This window comes from Arabidopsis lyrata, assembly GCF_000004255.2.
Source record: "Arabidopsis lyrata subsp. lyrata unplaced genomic scaffold ARALYscaffold_6, whole genome shotgun sequence".
Classification (NCBI taxonomy): domain Eukaryota; kingdom Viridiplantae; phylum Streptophyta; class Magnoliopsida; order Brassicales; family Brassicaceae; genus Arabidopsis; species Arabidopsis lyrata.
The window spans coordinates 13,319,555-13,339,983 of NW_003302550.1; the positions used below are offsets into that span (position 1 = coordinate 13,319,555).

At 29.8% G+C, this 20,429-nt stretch overlaps 1 protein-coding gene and 1 long non-coding RNA gene across 9 annotated transcripts in view; one reads left to right on the forward strand and one right to left on the reverse strand.

Moving 5' to 3' along the window:
• The first annotated feature begins 274 nt into the window (after positions 1-274).
• The window catches only part of LOC9308363 (protein MON2 homolog), a 29,640-nt gene continuing 9,485 nt past the window's right edge, over positions 275-20,429 (forward strand). For 3 of the 8 annotated variants that reach the window (XM_021021205.1, XM_021021204.1, XM_021021207.1), the window contains exons 1-12: positions 275-907; positions 1,002-1,090; positions 1,890-2,007; positions 3,320-3,377; positions 7,462-7,665; positions 8,409-8,487; positions 8,564-8,626; positions 18,492-18,740; positions 19,027-19,212; positions 19,522-19,611; positions 19,916-19,986; positions 20,101-20,256. In XM_021021205.1, the coding sequence (XP_020876864.1) occupies positions 18,636-18,740; positions 19,027-19,212; positions 19,522-19,611; positions 19,916-19,986; positions 20,101-20,256 (608 nt within the window). In that variant the 5' untranslated portion in view covers positions 275-907; positions 1,002-1,090; positions 1,890-2,007; ... (3 more) ...; positions 8,564-8,626; positions 18,492-18,635. Of the gene's footprint in view, positions 908-1,001; positions 1,091-1,889; positions 2,008-3,319; positions 3,378-7,461; positions 7,666-8,408; positions 8,488-8,563; positions 8,627-17,963; positions 18,255-18,491; positions 18,741-19,026; positions 19,213-19,521; positions 19,612-19,915; positions 19,987-20,100; positions 20,257-20,429 lie in introns of those variants that run through there. The other 5 variants (XM_021021201.1, XM_021021206.1, XM_021021200.1 and 2 more) reach the window with 5 other exon arrangements.
• Positions 1,154-1,942, reverse strand: LOC110227343. Its single transcript, XR_002331115.1, has 3 exons — positions 1,861-1,942; positions 1,703-1,744; positions 1,154-1,536 (listed from the first exon to the last, which is right to left on the reverse strand). It is a non-coding gene; the product is annotated as an uncharacterized LOC110227343 (long non-coding RNA).

Below are 20,429 nucleotides of genomic sequence, written 5' to 3' on the forward strand. Positions count from 1 at the left end.
AATTTATGTAAAACCGAAAAACCGTAAAACCAAAAAAATCGAACCAAAACCAAACCGAAAAAACCGTACACCCACCCTTAAATGAAATATTATTTAATTTGTTAAGAACAATCGTATTGTATGGCTGTATGCCATTAGTTTGTATATATAAAGTCAAAAATATGTATATAACTCAAGAATACGTTTGTATGTATTAATTGATATTAATGTATTTGTAAGCCATTAGTTTGTATCTATTATTATTGATGGCTAATGGGCTTAGCCCAGTAATAATACCCAAAATCAGAACAAACATACTCCTTCACCAAACACGTCTTCTCAGCCGAACACCGAACACAATCGTCTTTCTCTCACCCAACTCTCATGTGTCAACATGATTCCTTCTTGAATCATCGCCGATGTCACTCCACTTATGGGTTTATCTCCATTTTCGTTCAGCTTTTTAAGATAAGCCTCAAGCTTCTTTCCTCAATTTGATTTTTGTTTAGCTCACATCTCCTGGATTTTCAATCCCGTCTGTAATGATTGAAAGTGATGTCAATTCCGATTTTTGAATTCTGTTATAGATGATTACTCCAATTGTTTTATGGGCATCGAATTTTTACTCCGGTTTGGTTATTATGTTTATATTGATTTCCATTTTCTGTTGCCATTTAGTATTTGATTTTGATTATGTTTTTCTTTTTCATCTGAATTTGCAGATATTTAACCAAGGAACAATAGATGCCCAGTTTCGATTACAGGTAAGAGATACAGATCTATTAGTTTTTGGATTATGTTGCATTAGGTTTGTTTTCTGTCTCTGGTGGCGGGAGGTATCTCTCGACAGACTCTTAACAAAATTGATGAGCCATTCAATGTGGAAGAAGTTGAGTCTGTACATGTGCCTCCAACTCCAACTGAGAAGGTATGCATTTTGAGGAATCTTACATAGTGATTATTTGTAAAGATATTGCAATGATGTTCATGATCTTGGAACTTATCTTTCGTTCTTTTATCAGCTGCTTGTCCTGGGTGGAAATGGTTTTGTGGGATCACACATATGTAAAGAAGCTTTAGATCGCGGCTTATCGGTCTCTAGCCTTAGCAGGTAGCTGATACATATTGTTATGATTTTGAGTCTTTGATTATAAGGAGTTAACTCATGTCTTAGATCAAATGCGATTTAGTTTAAATTACTGGCTCACAGTTAAAGCGTCTTGTTTTCTGAAATTTAATAATTTGATAACATAATTAAGAAAATACAAATAATTGAAAATGAAAAACTAACATAAGATTTTAGAATTTTTTAAAAAATAAGAAATACCATATCATTCGTCTAATAAACCTCTTGTCGAACATGCATCATTGTATGTCTCGTAGACCAACTTTGTAAATTCTTCAATCTTCATCACATGTTGGACCTTTTAGAAAACGAAAGAGGAGTTTCAAATGTGAATCTCTTTCCATCTTATTTGAAAGAAATGTTGTACTTTGACTCTTGATTGTTCTTTGCCTTCTTTGAAAACATTCTTTCTCTTTGATTCCATGTAAAATCTGTTTTTTTTCATATATAAAGGTTAGTAATAAGTTATGTAGCTTTATACTAAATGAAATTCAATTAACATATTATTGAGTTAGTTAAATACCTTAAAATAGTCCAGTAAACAGAAAAATACATATTTTTTATTTAAAATTATCATTGGTTTAGGAATAACTTTACCTCAGTCATCTCAAAGACTCCTTTGATGGTCTTCTTTGTTCCCTGCAATTATCACGTTGGTAAGAATTTCTTAGGAAGATAAATATTCTCATTTTAAAAATGATACAAATCAATGCTATACAAAAATCGTTTTTGAAGAATTTATTTAAATAGCTTACTTTGATATCAGCTAGATCCATGTTTTCAGGTATGAAGAACTATCACTTGAACTTTCCAAGCTGTCTTTTACTTATTGACATCACGAAGGAAAGCAAAGGAAGCAGCCATTTCAAAGTTTGCAAGTGATCAAAGATTGATGAAAAGAGGTAATTGTGTGATAAGTTATCAAATGGAGATGAATGAGACGTTTGTTGTGAATAGATGTAATTGTTGGATGAATGGTAGATGAAAATGACGTTGATATCTATATATACATTTTTGGAGACATTTAGTAAATAAATCCTGGAGTTAGAATGTATTTACAAAAATTGCTACTGGTGGGTCGGGTTTTTGGCTGTCGGATGACCCGAAAATTAAGTATCGGATCTTTTATTTTTCCTCCCAAAAACGACATGATCACGACATTAATTTAATTATTAGTATGAAATCTATATACCTTAATCAATCTTCCTTAAATCTCTCCACATTGACTACATAATTACTTACCAAACTTAAATCCCCGTGATATTTGGTTGAATTTATTACTACTAAAATATTAAAACCAAATTATTATAATCATCAATCCCTTATACAATTGAGAAGCATTTTTAAAAAATAACCTTACCATCATGTGTGATTAACAAAAATGACATGCTGACGTGTCGTTCTCACAGAGTTTCTTAATCTATTTAGTTAAAGACCCAATATTTATTAGGATATTTACAGATTTTGCAAATAGTTTTACGTATGTTTATTTTTTCTAATTAATCTATGATTTTTATTTTTCTCAATTAGTTAAAACGAAAATATAATTAAAATATGTAATTAAGAGAGACAAATATATACAAAATGGAGTACCTAATATTTTGTGTATCTATTAATATAACAAGATATATATCATAAATCATATGATAAACATAAAATTTAATACATAAACAAAAAATTTCACCAATCTTGATAATCATTAATACATTACCGTTTATCTAATAATATAAAATTCGAACACTTTCAATATTATCAATATATTAAAATATATTTAATAATCGTTTTGTCCCGCACATAGTGCGGGATATAATCTAGTATATAGTGTAGGAGGGTAGGGTTTTGACTCAAGTAGTTTCGAAAATCTTGGGGAGAAAGTTAAAATATCATAAACGTTAATGAAAATATATTCTTGAGAAGATATCTAAATGAATGATACACTCATCTATGGAATGATACACGAATTTAAAGGAGATAATGATATTGAGTCGCAGGTTATAGTTAGGATTTAAGAGGAGATAAGGTTTTTGAAAGATTTGATTATTAATTAGGCGAGATTCATATTATTGTAGTTTAAAAATATTCACATTTTATTTAGGAAAGAAAAATGTTTTGTACTTAATTCATTAGCACCTATTTAGGAAACGATTTATAACTATATATATTTTCCATATCTTTCAATTATGAGAAACTAAATACGTTTTGCCTTGAATGTAGGGAGTGTCAATTAAGAAAGGTTCCGATTGAGAAAATTCGGGTCAAAATCTCAAATAAGGTAAGATCCGAGAGTCTTAATTCCGGGTCAAATTTAATAGATTTCCGGGTCAAAATTAAACAAAATTTTGACCTGATTAGGGACCCCAAAAACTGTTGCAAAAATGTATAGTAGATATTGACAGTGGAAGTTAATGGAGAATATCCAATATCCATAGCTATAGATATGCATTTATTGTATAGTTAAGTCTTTAGATTTGTGTAAATCATATCTTTCTTTTTAGTTAGGATTCTAACTTGGTTCCCAAGTCTTGTAAGTTTGTGTATATTCGAGCATTGAGGTCAAGAAGAATACACAAAAACATTCTCAAAACGATTATATCTTTCTTATTAGAAGTCTCAGACGAACACAGATGGAATACATTAATCAATAGTCAATACAAATAGTTCAATATTGATACATAGTAAAATCTACTTAAACATGTAAACATCTTATTGCAAATAACATATAATCAAATAGTATATAGACACATAATCATGTGCACAAAAACATACAATCTATGTTCATGAATGATATAACATCTTAAGATCTATAAAATAAAATCTCTCATAAAGTTATCCAGTACATTTTATATTTTCGAAACTAAATATATGAAACATGATAATAGATGAAACCAAAATATAATTATATAACTCACTACAAGATCTTTTATATGATTACTACAAATCAACCCAAACCGAGTTAAATTGCTATGACCACCTTTTAATTTTACAATAAACAAAAATATTTACAAAAAGATAGAAATAAACTAAAACTGAAAACATAACATCAAAAGGTACTTATTTGGTCTTTAAAACCATATCGCGTTAGCCTAACTATCTTCATTGCCTTATTTGTTTACATAACAAATGTTGGGTTATAGATGATTTAGCTACTCCTTCCGTTTCGTTTTAGTTGTCGTTTAAGGTTTTTTCACATAAATTAAGAAAATCATTAAATTTTTTGTTTTACCCTTTATTAATATATCTTATAAATTTTTTCATTGGCCAAAACATTAAAACAATAGGGATAATACTGGAATTTTTACCAAACATTTGCATTAAAAACCTAAAACGATAACTATTACGAAACAAAATTTAAGTCCTAAAATGACAACTAAAATGAAACGGAGGGACTATATTATAAAAGCTTTACTAACACTAAAACATAACACTCCAAACATATTAACTACTTATCATAAAAACTTAAAATTGCATCAAATTTATTTATAAATAACCTTACAATACTTGAAATTTAACAAAATTAATATGTTTATTCATAAAAGTAGATAAAACAATTATACTTTAATTAGTTTGATCTCAATACCAATTCCCTCTTCGAAAAACAAAAGAAATCATGAGAAAAACTAACTAAATCATATGTTCTTGATAGCTATTATATGTTTAATGGCGGATCCAAAAGTTATTTTCACATGGGGTACAATTAGGCATGGACATAAAAACCAAAATCTAAAAATATTCGGTTATGAAATCAAACCTAATTGTAAAAAAATCCTAACGGATAATAAATGTTTCTATCTGAATTATCCAAACCAAACCAAAAATCAAACAATATACCCAAACACCCGACATAACCTAGATGTCTGAAAATTATTAGTTATATTTGTCAAAATTATACAACTTTTTGAAAATTTTACCAAATTCTATTATAATTGAACAATCTTTAATTTTTTTTTTGAAAACCGATCCAAATTTAAAACCACCCAAACCGAAACCGAACCAAATAGTCATAAAACCCGAACGGATAATAAACTCTTCTATTTGAGTTATAAATATCTGAAAAAATATGAACCAAATCCGATCTGAAACCCATATGCACAAGCTTAGACTCAACCTTAATGAATTTAAATATTCTTCAGAAATTATGTTAACATGAGGCATAACCTTAAAGTTTTATTAATTTTAATACATATATTTCAAAAATTAATTATGGAGCACTTGTCCTACCTATATGCTTGCAATCTCCACTGTATATGTTACTTTGCTTAACTTAATTTTCTACAAGTTTATTTATAAATAGCTAGATTTACACACATACATCACTCTCATTATGTGGTAACTAGGTGTATATAGCCACGCTTGTTGCAAAATTAGTTTTTATATAAATAAATTAAAATTTTCCAAAAAATATTAAAAGAAAATTATTTTTTTTTCCTATTTGATTTTTGTATATTGGTACACAGACTAATTCTTCACTTGGTTTAGATAAGAGGTTCTTCGGCCATTCCGAATAGGAAGTTCTCTAGCCAAATTTTATAGATTATTTCTCTACACAGCCATCGAAGTTCATGTGTTATCAATGTATATAATTTACTTTGCTTTCATTTCATCATGATTTTTGTTATTTTTTTTTATTCTAGTAGTATTTTATTACTAGTAGAATTTCTGTTAAATAATGTGAATTTGTAGATTCAAGATAATCTTTGTGATTTTTTCTTACATGAACTTATAAATGCTAGCGAGAGAGATAGCATTTTAAGAGGTCTTAAATAAGATAAAATTAATTTATACTATGTTATTCCAACTCTTTCAGTAAGTAGAGATAATTTAGTTTAGTATTGCACCATTTTTTATAAACTATGTTAAAAAATAAAACATACAATAAGGAAGAAAATTAAATTGTAGGTGAGTTATGCTTGTGAGATTAATTTGATAATGAAAAAACTTAATTCATAGTATGCAACTATGAGGAGAAACAAAGGAATTGAAATCAAATTTAAAAATTAAAATAGTGATGATATATCGGTAGACTAGTTAACCAAGTTTGTTATGTCTCACAGTAAGCTTATCTTCCTAACATCTACAAAATTATGTTTTCGTCAACAAAAACTATGCTTTCTTAGGAGTATTTCTTTTAAATTAGCAAGAAAAATATGTTTATAAATAAAATTTGTGAATACTAGTAATTTATCCATTTTATGAATTTTATAGTTTATTATTTTAGGAGATTTTAATTTCTCTGCTTGTATCTAATGCTAATTTGTATAACAAATATTTCACAAAACGATGTTCAATTGATTTATTTACTAAATTTTGTTTTTGCAAGATAAAAAAAAAACTTATTCGATCAAGACATGTTTTTTTTTGGATCAATTTCATTAAACCGATCACATATTGGTTTGTGATAGTCAAAAAGTTATAAAAACATATATCACGTAAATATAACATTTGATCACACATTATACTTTGACATAAAAAAAAAAGGAAGATCAAACGTTATATATACTATTCATGTAATAAATTTTTTGAAACTCGCCCCAGCTTCTCATTACAATTTGTATACTAGGATATGATCCGCGGTATACCGCGGGTTAAAATATTTTTATTATTTATTAGTTATGTATAATTTTGGTTGTTATTTGTGTTGATATATAATTCTTTAGATCGGTTGTGTATGACTTATAGTGAGTCTTAAATTTACCATATTAATAAATCTAATATTTTGTTGTCTTCTATATGGTTTACTTAAGAATTTTGGTTAGGATTTAACCCGTGGTGTTATGTGTTTCTTTCTATATAATAATTCACTATTAATTAAGTTTTGAAATTTCAATTCAAAAAAAAAAAAATCATATAGGTGTATTGTTTGGTCATTGCTGCAACTACTTTGGACACAGAATTAAGTTATAGATGTATCATTATCTTATTTGCCTAAGTTATAGACACATAATTACATATTTTTTGGTATCATGTGATCAAAATAAGGAGATTTACAATTTCAATATAATGTTATTTTAATTTACAAACACAAAATCTTACTATTTTAGCTATTGTATAATAGTGAAAATAATGTATAAAGAAAGTCAGGGTTGGCATTAATGTTAATATACTCGGAAGATAGTGTTTTATATTTTAGATTATTAATTTGTTAAAAAAAAAACAGAAACCTAAATCGTAAAAGAATAGAAGAAAACTCTCTTTTCTCTTCTTGACCTGAAAAAAAAAAAAAACACAACTCTATCATCAATCTCGATCTCTTTCAATTGTCTTCCTATATCTTAGATTATCATCTGCAATTAAACCCGAGAGCTGAGAAATTAACTTAAAGAGATTCTAATTTGCGAGTAACTCGAAAAAAATGTCAGATCCAATTGCCAAAGAGAGAGAGCCGACAACAACAGTTCGTCTCCAATTATCAAAATCTGTTTAGTCGTAGAGGTGATTGAGAAATTAAGGAAGAACGATTCAAACCTATGCTCGGCGTGAACGACAGATCCAATTGGCCAACAAATTAAAGAGACCCGAGTACAACGTTTCGAATCGGAATCCAAATATGTGGAGTCACAGAGGTAAGAGAATTTAATTGTTCTTCATGTAGTAATCATCGATTTTTTGAACATCAAACTCAAAAATTGCTTGTAAATAGGAGGTTGATATTGAATAAGAGGTTGATATTGAAAAAAGATTTCTCTATTTGCCAATGTTCTATCTTAACATTTTGCTTTATCGTCTTTTCTAATACTCCATAATCATCGTAGATTGATGTCCACTGTCTAGAAATGGTGGATACTTATGATATAGATTTATATAAATTCAAGTAGTGTGTTTATTATCCGATTTCAGAAATTCATCTGCACACAACTGCACATAATTCATGTAGAAATCCAGTTTTTAAGATTCGAGACAATATATCTTTCTCCATAGAAGCTGTTACTTGAACCGAAAGTTTATAAGATATAACCTCTTGATTTTGTAAGAAATTTTGTAAAACACAATATAAACAATCGTCCAAGGTTAACAAATTATTGTGTTTTAGATTAGATATAAGAACTTAACGGTTTTGTCCTTTTTATATAGATTTTATAGTTAATATATTCTTATTTCTGATTTCCACGGATTCTTAATTAGAAAATATATATTTCTAAATGAAACTACCATCTACTCTTACAAAATAAGAGTGATACACAATCAAAGATTAATTACATTCTTGTCAAACGATTTTTGTATATTTGATTGATTGCAATAATGGTTTTAGGACCTTATATCATTTTGTTTACATTGATCTACATTAATCATATGGTTCTCTTTGCAGAGGATGCTAAACACGATTTTTTTCTCAATGAATTTCAAAGATGGAAGTCTGCTATAATATCTTCAAAAATCATCCTAAGGTTAGTTGTATATCTTGCTATGTTGATTTTGTTTTATCTACTAATACTAAGTTATTTTGTTTTCTTCATTACACAGGATGACTTTGCTAATACTCTAAAAGATTTTAGTATGCTAGAGTATGACACCAAGATTTAACAGGTTAGTAAATATATTAAGATTAACTACTCTTTTCATAAAATCGACATTAAATCGTTTGCATTAGCAAAAGAAGGCTCCAAATGTGGGGAAAATAGTGTATTGAATAACCAATTAGATTGCTACAAAAACCAAACTTATTTCTAACATTGTAAACCAAATAACCGGTAACTGGAAAACTTTGATAGGTCTGAGATATAAAAGAAAATTAAACAAACCAATAAAAATATGAAACTTCAACTCCAAAACATAACACCAATTCACTCCTCAATCTTGACCTTAACACCAAACAACTTCTTTGAGTCGACTTTCTTCTCCGTAATGTTCACATCTTCTTTATCCTCACCATCATTGATTTTAGGAACCTAACAAAACGAGAACAACAAAAAATTACCAAATGTGTTATTAGCTTGTTGATTTGGTCAAGCACATCTAAAAAAATAAAAACAAAATTATTTAGTGTATATGTAGTTCAGCTAGTAATCTATTTTAACACTAATGTCGACAATAACCATAATTAAACTTAAAAATACTTACCAATCAACATGTGAGGATTAAGATCACCACTTAAAAAATTTTGAATCTTAGCTAAGGATAAACAGGTGGAATCTGATTTAGGGTCATTGTTACGACAGTTCCATTTAGAAAACCATCTTGTAGAGATGATTGGTTGGTCAGAATTGTGCACTTGTATGAGTAGATCAAAGGTCGCAATGAATCTCCATTCACCAAGCGGTTGATGATTCACCTAACGTATGGATCTTAGCACTCTAAACTAAAAAAGAAAAACAAAAGCTATTAGAGATGAAACATGAAACAAAGAAAACAGAATTAGTAATGTTAATATAAAGGAGCAAGTAATAACCTTGTATCGTGCTTGGTGAGATTAGATGTTACGAATAAGGTTGTATTTATAGTGTTTTGAGAAGGTGTAGGGTTTTGGTGTAGTTAATAGAGCAAATATTTGATATCTTTAGAAATCTTTAAATAGTCACATACAAAGAATATGCTACATTGATACTTAATCAAATAAGGATAAAATCAATTAGTTATGAGACATTTCCAAATCTTTTAGTTGGATTGAATATCTAATTTATATAGTTTATTTTATTTAGGAAACAAATATTATTTGAAATAAACTCATTAGCACTTTAATAGGAAACCATTTGTACCAGAAAAGATTTATTAGTTATAAATACATTTACGTTTGATATCTTTCTAAAATTAATTGATTATTTTCGTAGGATACACTTATATACTCCCGAAATCTTTGCTAGTGTTTTTGGAAAGTCTCATAAGTAGAAGTGTATTGATTAATGCAAATCTTTTAGACATTGTTAGGATTTGGTTGTTTAGGGAAGTATTGATAGCTAATATTTGGCCGAATTCCTTGCATTTTTTTTGGCAAGTATCATTTAATCGGATCCGAGAGTTTTAATGTGTATTTGAGTCGGGTCAAAAAAAAATCCGGGTCAAAATCTTGTTAAAAACCCGACCCGATTGGAAATGAGCAAATTTGTACTTCAAAAATGTTAAGTAGATTGATTAGTGATCACATAAATGCAAATATGTTTTTACAACGATAACAATTTGTAGCAAAATTTTGCAATAAATTAATACAAAGTTGTAATGAATAAAAAATTGTAACTTTTTTAAAAATGTGTATTTAGACATATAAATACAGATTGTAGCAAAAAAAAAAATCATAGTATTTTAAACTAACACCAATCAAAAGCCATAAAATAAGTTGACAAAAATACAAGCTAACAAAAGTTGAACACCAAATATTTGCAGCTCGTACTTATATCATTGTTCTTTCACCACTGCTATCTTCCCAACTTGCATAATTGATCTTCCTCGACCTAATGGAATCTCTCCAGAAAGCTATCCATGAGACTTATTGATTATCTTTTACTGCTTTTCAACTACAAAGGACCACACATATGATGGTTTTGTAAATCATTGTTATTGCTTTTATTTTAGAGGAAAAGTATGAAAAACCGATCTTCCACCAGTGATTGTACATTTCAGAATATGAGCACATTTTTTAATGTATCGTTATGTCTCATGGACGAACCATCCTCTGAAGTGATCCCATTTGTTTAGAAAACATTTACAAAACAGAACATAATAAGCTTCACACTAGGTAAGAAAATATGCAATTTACAAATGTAAGTCTCGCATAGACGCATATTATTTTGGATTGTTTGCCACGCCCTATGAAAAACTTGGTTGACTCAATTTTGAAGTTGACAGCCTTGAGTTTGACACCGTCCACAACAACACAAATGTATTTAACATCTAACTCTTTAAGAGCCACCTTCTCATGCATTTTATAAAATCAATCATTATCATCTTCAATGGAGGGTTCAGTTCATGAACACGATGATCAATTGATTTATTTACTAAATTTTATTTTTGCAAGGTAAAAAGAAAACATTATCGAATCAAGACTTTTTTTGTTTTGTTTTGGGATCAATTTCATAAAACCAATCACATATTGATTTGTGATATTCAAAAAGTTCTAAGAAAAAAACATATATCATGCAAAACTATATATATATAAGCTGAAAGAGAAAAATGACGGAAAAAAAGAAAAAAAAAAAAGCTGAAAGAGAAACAAGAAAAGGAGTAATAAACATAAAACTAACGAATATAGGTAAGTTTTTTTGTCTGTACAAGTTAATAATTGCACCAATATTTCCATTCAAATATTTGTTTTCTATCTCATTAGTATCACTAAAACCATAAGTTAAGCATTTGAGATCTGAATTTTTCATCATGTCATTGCCATCAAAACATATTTACAACTAGTATAAAAATTTAGACATTTGTTGTAAACTCAAATGCGTACAAAAAATAAAAGAAAGGTTCAAGAAGATTTTTTTATGACGATATTTTGAAAAGTTTTGAATCCTAACATTACATTAAATATACTTAGTAATTTAAAACATATTGGTTGAGCATAATCTTTATGATCATTACTGTTTATGTTTTCATAGAATAAAAATTTTGTTGATATCTCTAAATATATAGCCTACTATTTGTGGTAGTATTGACGCTATATCGCAGTGTATTGCATATTGTTAATTATAAAATATCTAAATATAGCGAATAATATTTTGTTTTACTGTTTAGCAGGTTCTAAAAACATGTTTTTGAAATTTGAAGAAATATTTTTGGTTGGTATTCTATGTATCATAAACAAAATTATGATTAAATGACGAGTTTACTAAAATACACTACAAGAAAACATGCCTTTTGCGACCCCCAATAGAGTTTTTAAACGGTCGCTAATTGCTGTTTTGCGACTTCTTTGCGACTGCACAAGTTGGTCGCTAAAAAACGGTCGCTAATTACAATGGTCGCACTGTCGTCGCAAATAAGCGACTCCTTTAAGACTGTATCATTTAGTCGTATTTTAAAGACTAAATTGTGGCAGGTAATTATAGTCATATATTACAGACTAAATTGTGACATATTAGAGATTTCTAAAAAATAGATAAAAAAAAATTAAAATTAAAATTAAAATTTTCAAATAAAAAATGAAAATTAAAATAATTTTATATATGTATATATATATATATATATATATATATATATATTTCGTGACAGAATTTTTTAATCAAAATAATATATATTGATATTAATAACCAACCCAAACCGGTAATTGGTTACGAGCTACAGAATTGAATTGGTTACAAAATGCCGGTTGAACCGGACGCTAAAATCAACAAAAAAAAAAACCTAATTCATCTCAGCCGCCGCCATAGATTCCGTTCGCTCGCCGACGAGCCTCAGTTTCCGGCTACACTCAACTCGCGGCACAAGCCTTTTGCTCCGCCACTGTCTCTTTAGTACTCTTCTTCTGTCGCCGGATTTCTTTTTCTGTCTTTTGTGGTGGCTAGGAGGGAAGTTCGGTTTCAGGCGGGATCGAGGGTTTCGTTGGGCAACAGATCGAGATCTGGTTCTGTTTGCTTCGTGGTGGTGGTCAAATCTCCGTCTTCAACGACCCTTCTCCCTTCTTCTTCTCGATTTGATGATGACGACCACACCATTTCTTCTACCGATAAGCCTCTCCTCTCCGTCGTCTGGTGGTGGGTTAACTGGTTGGTATCATAATAGATGGTGTTGGATCATCAATAACTGGTTTAGAGATTGATGAGGAGAAGAGGTGACGAAGGGCAAAAGAGGGGAAGGGGAAGAATCGTAGAAGAAAAAAATTGGGTTATAGGTAGATGAAAAAGAAAAAAGGAAAACAATTGGGTTCGTTGGATTTAATCTAATCAACGGTTCAAGATAAGCTAAAAGACCAATCCATGTCTCTCTGAAGTAACCAATAGGAACTCAATATCTTTTGCTTTATTAATTTTGCAATTTGTAGTGTTTTTGGTAGACAATATTTTAGACATATTTTAGACATATTTGTAAATTCATTAATTTGCTTAACTTTTGATTTAAACATATTTACAAAATAGTTATATTTTGGTTTAATAGCTTTAGAGAATTTTGAGTTTTTTGAAATTTTGAAAAGTTTTAATTTTTCTAAGTATTGGATTTTAGTTTTGATTAATATTTAAATTTTGGTTTATGATATAATTTTATGATTAGAAGTTTGTTTAAGAGTTGTGTCGATAATAACTAAGTGTCGACAATAACTAAGTGTCGAATGAGTTTGTTTTAAGTTTATGATGTAATGTTATGAAAGTTTCTATAAATCATATAAAACTTAAGCTATTAGAATGATTCAATACCTACAATAGTTCAAATTAATGTAGAAACCTTGAAACTTAACATATTGAGAAATCTCTATTGGTAAATCTCAAAATAAAATCGCGAGCGTCGCTACACGGTTACAAAATCGTCTCAAATTCAGGTGTTAGTCGCAAATAAGTAGCATATATGTGGGTAATTTAAGACTTATTTGTAACTCTCATAAGTTTCCGTCGCAAATTAGTTACCGTTTTGTGACGATTTTCTTAAGGGTCACAAACCTATTCTTATGAATTTAAAATTTTTAGAACCAAAGAAAATCAATTTATAGTGTTAGAACCAATAATATTACAATACACAACAAGATCAATCATTTATATTAGAGAAAACATGAAATTCAATGAATTTAGGACATTTCAAAAGTATTTGTAAACATTACTTATATGATTATGTAATGTTTTAGATATTTGAGATCACATTAGAAAACATGAAGTTTTGTATGGCATACGATGTATTCACTGTCTATAATTGTTAAGATCATACTAAACACATCTAATATTACGAGTATTCAAAATCTAACATGGTAAATGTTTATCTAAATATCGGGAGTCGCTAATAGGTGAGAAAAGAGTCCCAGTCTCAGGTGTTAGTCACTAAATAGTCACTAGAGCGTTGGTAATATGAGACTAATTTGTGACTACACTAAAACGCGAGTCGCAAAGAGTGACGGAATTGTGACTATATTTCAAGAGTCACAAACTATTTGTCAAGGATTTTGTAGCTTAAGAGGCAAATAAATTGATCTTAAGTGTTGAGAATAAATGAAATTACGATTATAGAACAAGATTGATCAATTAAATGAGTAAAACCATGAAATCCATTTGAGTTATGATCTTTGAAAAGCTTTAGTAAACATTACTTATATGATTATGTAATGTTTTAGATATTTGAGATCACATTAGAAAACATGAAGTTTTGTATGGCATACGATGTATTCACTGTCTATAATTGTTAAGATCATACTAAACACATCTAATATTACGAGAATTCAAAATCTAACATGGTAAATGTTTATCTAAATATCGGGAGTCGCTAATAGGTAGAAAAGAGTCCCAGTCTCAGGTGTTAGTCGCTAAATAGTCACTAGATCTTTGCGACGGATTTGTGACGACACAAAAAAAGTAACAAATAAGTCCTATATTGTGACCCTTTAGCGACGATGTTTTGTAACCCCGTTCTTTCCGTCCCAAATTAGTCGCAAACTAGGACCTTTTTTGGACCTGTCTTAAAATCGTAGCAAAATGGTCGGTAATTGGCGACTAAGCAGAGACTAATCGTTGGCGTCGTAAATTGGCGACAAATATGCGTCTACTTTTAACGTAGTCGTTAAAGAGTCACTATATGGTAACAATATCGTCGTAAATATTTGCGACCAACAAAAGAGTCACAAAAAGTAGTCGCAAAAGGCCTGTTTTCCTGTAGTAATTATAATAAAAAATTACATGGTTATTTTTTTAACGCTATAACAACATTTTTTATTTTTGATGTAATCATTTTGGAGCTCTAAGATGCATTTGAAATAATGAATTAGTGGGATACAAAATGAAAATGAAAATTAAACCACAACAAAATGTTGGAGAGAAAAAAAACAAAAAGATAAAAAAAAAAAAAAAACAAATTTGGGCAAACATGTCCCCTTATCTAGCCGATGAATTCATCCTAGTTTCAGGTAATTTTATTTTGGTACTATCAAAACAAACATTTTTGAATAAGGAGAAGAGATAGAAAGAAAAATATTACCATCAACTATCATAGTTTGGCGAGAAAAAACTGTTTCTCGTTGGGAGAAAATATGGTTAGAGATTTAAACTGTAGAGAGGACTGCTAAAACCCCAAAACCTTAAATTTGCCTATTTTACCAAATAAAACCCCAAGTTCTATCACTCCAAAAATATCGTTAAGTTTGAGTTGGCCGAAAAAATTCAATGTTATCACATTGTTAATTAGAGTTTACTGTGTTTCTTCCATACTGATTTTAATCCTAAAATTCCTAAATATGATCACAAACCCTATTCTTCAATCTTCAGGTCTTCTTGTGTGTGCGAGATCGAAACGATTTCAATTATATATATATATATATATATATATATATATATATATTTATCATAAATATAGTTTAAACTTTATTTCAAAGGTGTATAAGAAACTTTATAACCATACTTTCTTATTTCAAATGTATTCGTTTATATTCACAAATTCACTACCTTTTTCTATAGTTTTTTAAGGGGTTTGTACAAAAATAGTAAAAATTCTTCCAAGGAATTTTTTTTTTGCAACTTAACCTTTCTTATCAAATAAATGCAGGTCAATATCACGATCTCAAAAGTCAACCGCAATATAACCTTTGGACGTGTATATATTTTGCAAACTGTATAAATCTGTATATAGATTATCAAAACTACGTCGTTTTGAGCATATTATAAGAGAAAAATAAACAAAACGATGTTGATGAGTAGATTCAAACCTATGACCTATGGAACATTCAAAGCATACATAACCAACGTTGTAACAGTTTAATTAGTTAACTATACAAAACAATAAATATATAGACTTGTTTTGTCACATAACATAAAGTTTTGTACGCGTTTAGGAGGAGAAAAATGCACAAAGAGATTAACAAGCTTAGGACTTGAATCCCTTGGTAAACAAACACATGATAGTTTGTTGTTTAATCACTATGAAATCTGGTTCTAGGTTTAGGTAGATCAAATGATGATTGTTGTTTTAGTTTATGTAGGTACTCAAATTTTGATTCTACGGTCTATCCTAAGAGGATTGGATCAATTGCCTTAACATATAGTTTTGCAGATAGTTTGGGTGATACGATAATATATTGTGTTGTGGAGTTGAAGAGTCTCTGGATCAAGAGAATTTCACAAAGAAGTGAAGTACACAATTGGTGATCGAGACTCATGCATTAATATAGTAGTCACATGATTTGAATTTGACTGCATTTATTTATTTTTTTGTTGCAAAGAGTTACATTGTTGTATTTTTGTAACTTTATAATTTTCTCTAATTGGAATTTTTATTTATTTATTTACATGATAATTATCGTAAGAGAAATTTGAATTAGAAGATTAAGAAAATGTTGTATTATATTAAAATTGAGAGGATCACTTTTTTTGGTCCCAGTCTCTCAAATCTCAATAAACCTTAAATTAAGTTTGGAAAAATTATCATGACTTTGATCTAAACTTGAGCCAAAATTTTATTATGATATTTTGAAGGATGTTAAAATTTCTATACTGAATCATCCGAACCAAACAAAAAATTGATTCGAATCTGATTTAATGTGATCGAATCAAATTAATCAAAATTTATCAAAAATTAACATTTCTAATTAGTAAATATTAAAAGTTATACGAATCCACATAAATTTGATTCACACTCGAGCTGAATTTTCTTATGATTTAAAAGCTATTAAAATTCTAGACTGAATTATCTGAACAAAACAAAAAATGATTCGTATATTATGCAATCGACCCAAGTTAATCAAAATTTATCAAAAATTAGTATTTTTAATTAGTAGTATATACCAGAAAACATTTTAATATACTAAAAGCTACAATATTAAGTAAAACTAGATCCTGACCCGCACAGTTGTGCGGGTGGTATGTTTTAATATATAAATATATAAATATATATATATATATATATATATATATATATATATATATATATATATATATATTTGCATAAAGTTTGTATTAGTATTTTCTTTTGTTGTGTTAGTGAATAATTATAGTAGTATATATAGCATAAACGTTTCATAATAATTGTGAAATTATGTTTAAAAAATAGTGTGCTTTAATTTATTAAAATATATAGTTTGGTGCATAACAAATGATTTGAACTGTTGGAGAAGTTATGTGTTGAAAAGTTATAATTCAAAGTTTGCATAAAGAAATGGTTTTAATTAATCATAGAGAAATGGTTCGATAGTATTTTCATTTTTCGAAGTCCAAACTACCCGTTACAATCCCATATCCGATTTTTAATGTCATAATACACGAAATGGATAGACATAAAGAAATGGGAGGGAAATAAAAATTTTTCCAATTGGCGATTGTTCATCCTCTTTAAAGGTGTCAAACAGGTCCGTGTCCATCTGGGTCAGCTCGCGATAGGCATTATTTTTTGATTGACCGCAATGGGCCGACCAGCTATAACAGTGGAAAAAAAAACTATGTTCAGGCCTGTTCCCCTAAGACCAACGGGTTCGCGGGTCGGCATGGGAGCTTAAGTTTTATATTTTAACATAATTTTTAAAAATATGAAACTAAATTTTAATATTACTTTTGTAAAATTATAATTTTATAAATTAAATTTCTTTAAGTTGTCAAATATTTCATATAGTATATTTTCATTATTAAGTAATAATATTTATTTATTTATTTTTATTAAACAGTTACAGTAGTCCTATTTTGTCAAATATTGAAATAAATGTAAATCATTTTTTCTGAATTCTCACAATATTATTGAAAATTAAAACAATTTAAGAACAAATAAAGGATCACAATTCATAAAAAGAATTAAAACAAACAAACAGAGAAAGCAAAAAAAAGACACAAAATTTTTTTAGTGGAATATGTTTGAGTCATCATCACAATGTCCGTTTCCTCTCATCTTAAATACCTGGCCTCCGATGTCACCGCTGCTTCACCTCGTCAATCAATAGTCCCAACCGCCAGACCCATCAGCTTCTATCTCGCCACCAACCGATAGCCAACCCCGCCAGACCCATGGGCTTCTATCTCGCCGCCAATCGATCAACTATTTGGGCTTCTTCTTTCGATAACCTTCTCTACTTCAGCTCCAAATCAGGTGATAACTCGTTGCGAGTCTAGAAACAAAGGTTAGTTAAAAGGAAGTCTAGAAAATAATTAGTTAAAAAAAAAAAAAAAAACAGCCCCAATCCAAAAATTGCGAACCAAACTAAACCAAAGAATACCCAAAATTAATTTCAGATTTGAGGCACGTGAGATACGCGTGCTAAGATATACACAGCGAGCTCGAATCTGAGTCCTTTTTGTGTTTTTTTCAGCATCGGAAAGATCTTACCTTCGATTTCCATTTCTTGCTTTCTTCTCAGTTCCTCACGATCGGAGCTTTTTGTCCGATCTCAAATGCCCAACTCCTCCATTCAGTTATTTTCCCGGTAACATCGAAGTGGCGCAAATAACCTAACATCGGAGTTGCTCTCTCCCAGAAATCTCGAGAAGTTCAAGTAACGAAAATGGCTTTGGTGGCGGCTTTGGAGGCGGATCTTCGCGCCCTCTCCGCCGAAGCGCGGCGGAGGTACCCCGCCGTGAAAGATGGAGCCGAGCACGCTATCCTTAAGGTTAGGATTTTCCCACAGTGTGTTGTTCGAGCTTGAATTTACTGTAATCATGGAGATATGATATCGTCTTTCAAATTGGTGTTTGTTTTAGTTAAGTTCGCATTACAGTTTTCCATTTAGACTCTAAGATTGAATTGTTGAGCTCAATGAGCTTTCTCTGTTTTTATGTAACTTTGGTTAAAGGAATGAATATTAGGAATTGTTGGAATGTTTCTGGAGTGTTTTTCAGTGCAAGCAGTGAGATTCGATTTAGGCAATGGGTTATATTTCATTCTTGCTTTTTCAGCTTCGGTCGTCATCGAGTGCCAGTGATCTTTCAAGTAATGAAGACATTCTTCGGATCTTTCTGATGGCGTGTGGAGTCAGGAATACAAAACTTAGTGTTATAGGACTTTCTTGTTTGCAGAAGCTTATATCTCATGATGCAGTTGAACCATCATCTCTAAAGGAGATACTTTATACATTGAAAGATGTAAGTGAGAGTTTCTGTAACTTCTCTATATCAACGCAATCCAAAGCACATGAGTTTACCTTAGGATAAAAGTTTAGCTCTTGACCTCTTTCTGTTTTTATAATTAGATGACTAACAGCATGTTGAATTATAAAATACATAAGATCTTCATAGATACCTTTTGACAGACTTAAGTCTTTATGGTACATTATTTCTGCTAGACACATTACTTCTTCCTCTTCTTTTTGTTTTTTTTAAGGCAAAACAGATTTACATTCTTGCTAAATTTATTGCAAAGGGCTACCTAATGCGGTGTTTCCTTACTTGCAGCATTCAGAAATGGCAGAAGAAAATATTCAACTAAAGACTCTACAAACTATTCTAATAATATTTCAGTCTCGACTACATCCAGAAACAGAGGTGAATATGACAAGCTTGGTCTAGTAAGAATAAAAGTCTGGCGCAAAAAACTGCTGGTAGACTACATTATATATTCAACCAAACATCAGTCATGATCCTGGTTATTGACGTAAACAGAAGTGAAATGGTTCTATGCATATAACAATAGAATGCAGACGTCAGGAAATTGATTTCTTGGAGTGACTCTTTATTCGTTAATAAGACCACTAAACCAAACTGTCCTATACTAATGTAAAATCATTAGTTCTCCATAGATCTGCTTCCTTGTGGCTTTGCTAACTTTAGCTTCTTTTCTTAATTCCAGGATAATATGGTCCTAGGACTAAGTATCTGTCTCAGGCTTCTTGATAACAACCGACCTCCTAGTGTTTACAAGTAAGTTGCTTTTATACAAACCTCACCTCATTTCTCCTATGTTAATTTTTTCTTTTACTTTTTTTTGTTGCTTTGTCCAAATCAAAATCCATGTTTTTTTTTTTGCTCTCCCAGTACTGCTGCAGCTACCTTCAGGCAAGCAGTTGCATTGATTTTTGATCAAGTGGTTTCGGCTGAGTCCCTTCCTATGCCTAAATTTGGTTCTAGCAGTCAAACAGCAAGGACTGGGTCAGTAACTGGAGATTTGAGTCAAAATATCAATAATTCAGAGTACGTCAGTCCTGATCGATTCTCTCTGTCTTACTCTTTAATCCTAATTTTTGTACTGTCTTTACTGGGAAGATGAAATTTGTGCTTTGTGGAAATTTTGTTACTTTTTATACACACTGGGGGATGAAATGATTACATGCTGGTTCATTTGAGCTTTTCTTGATAAATTGAAA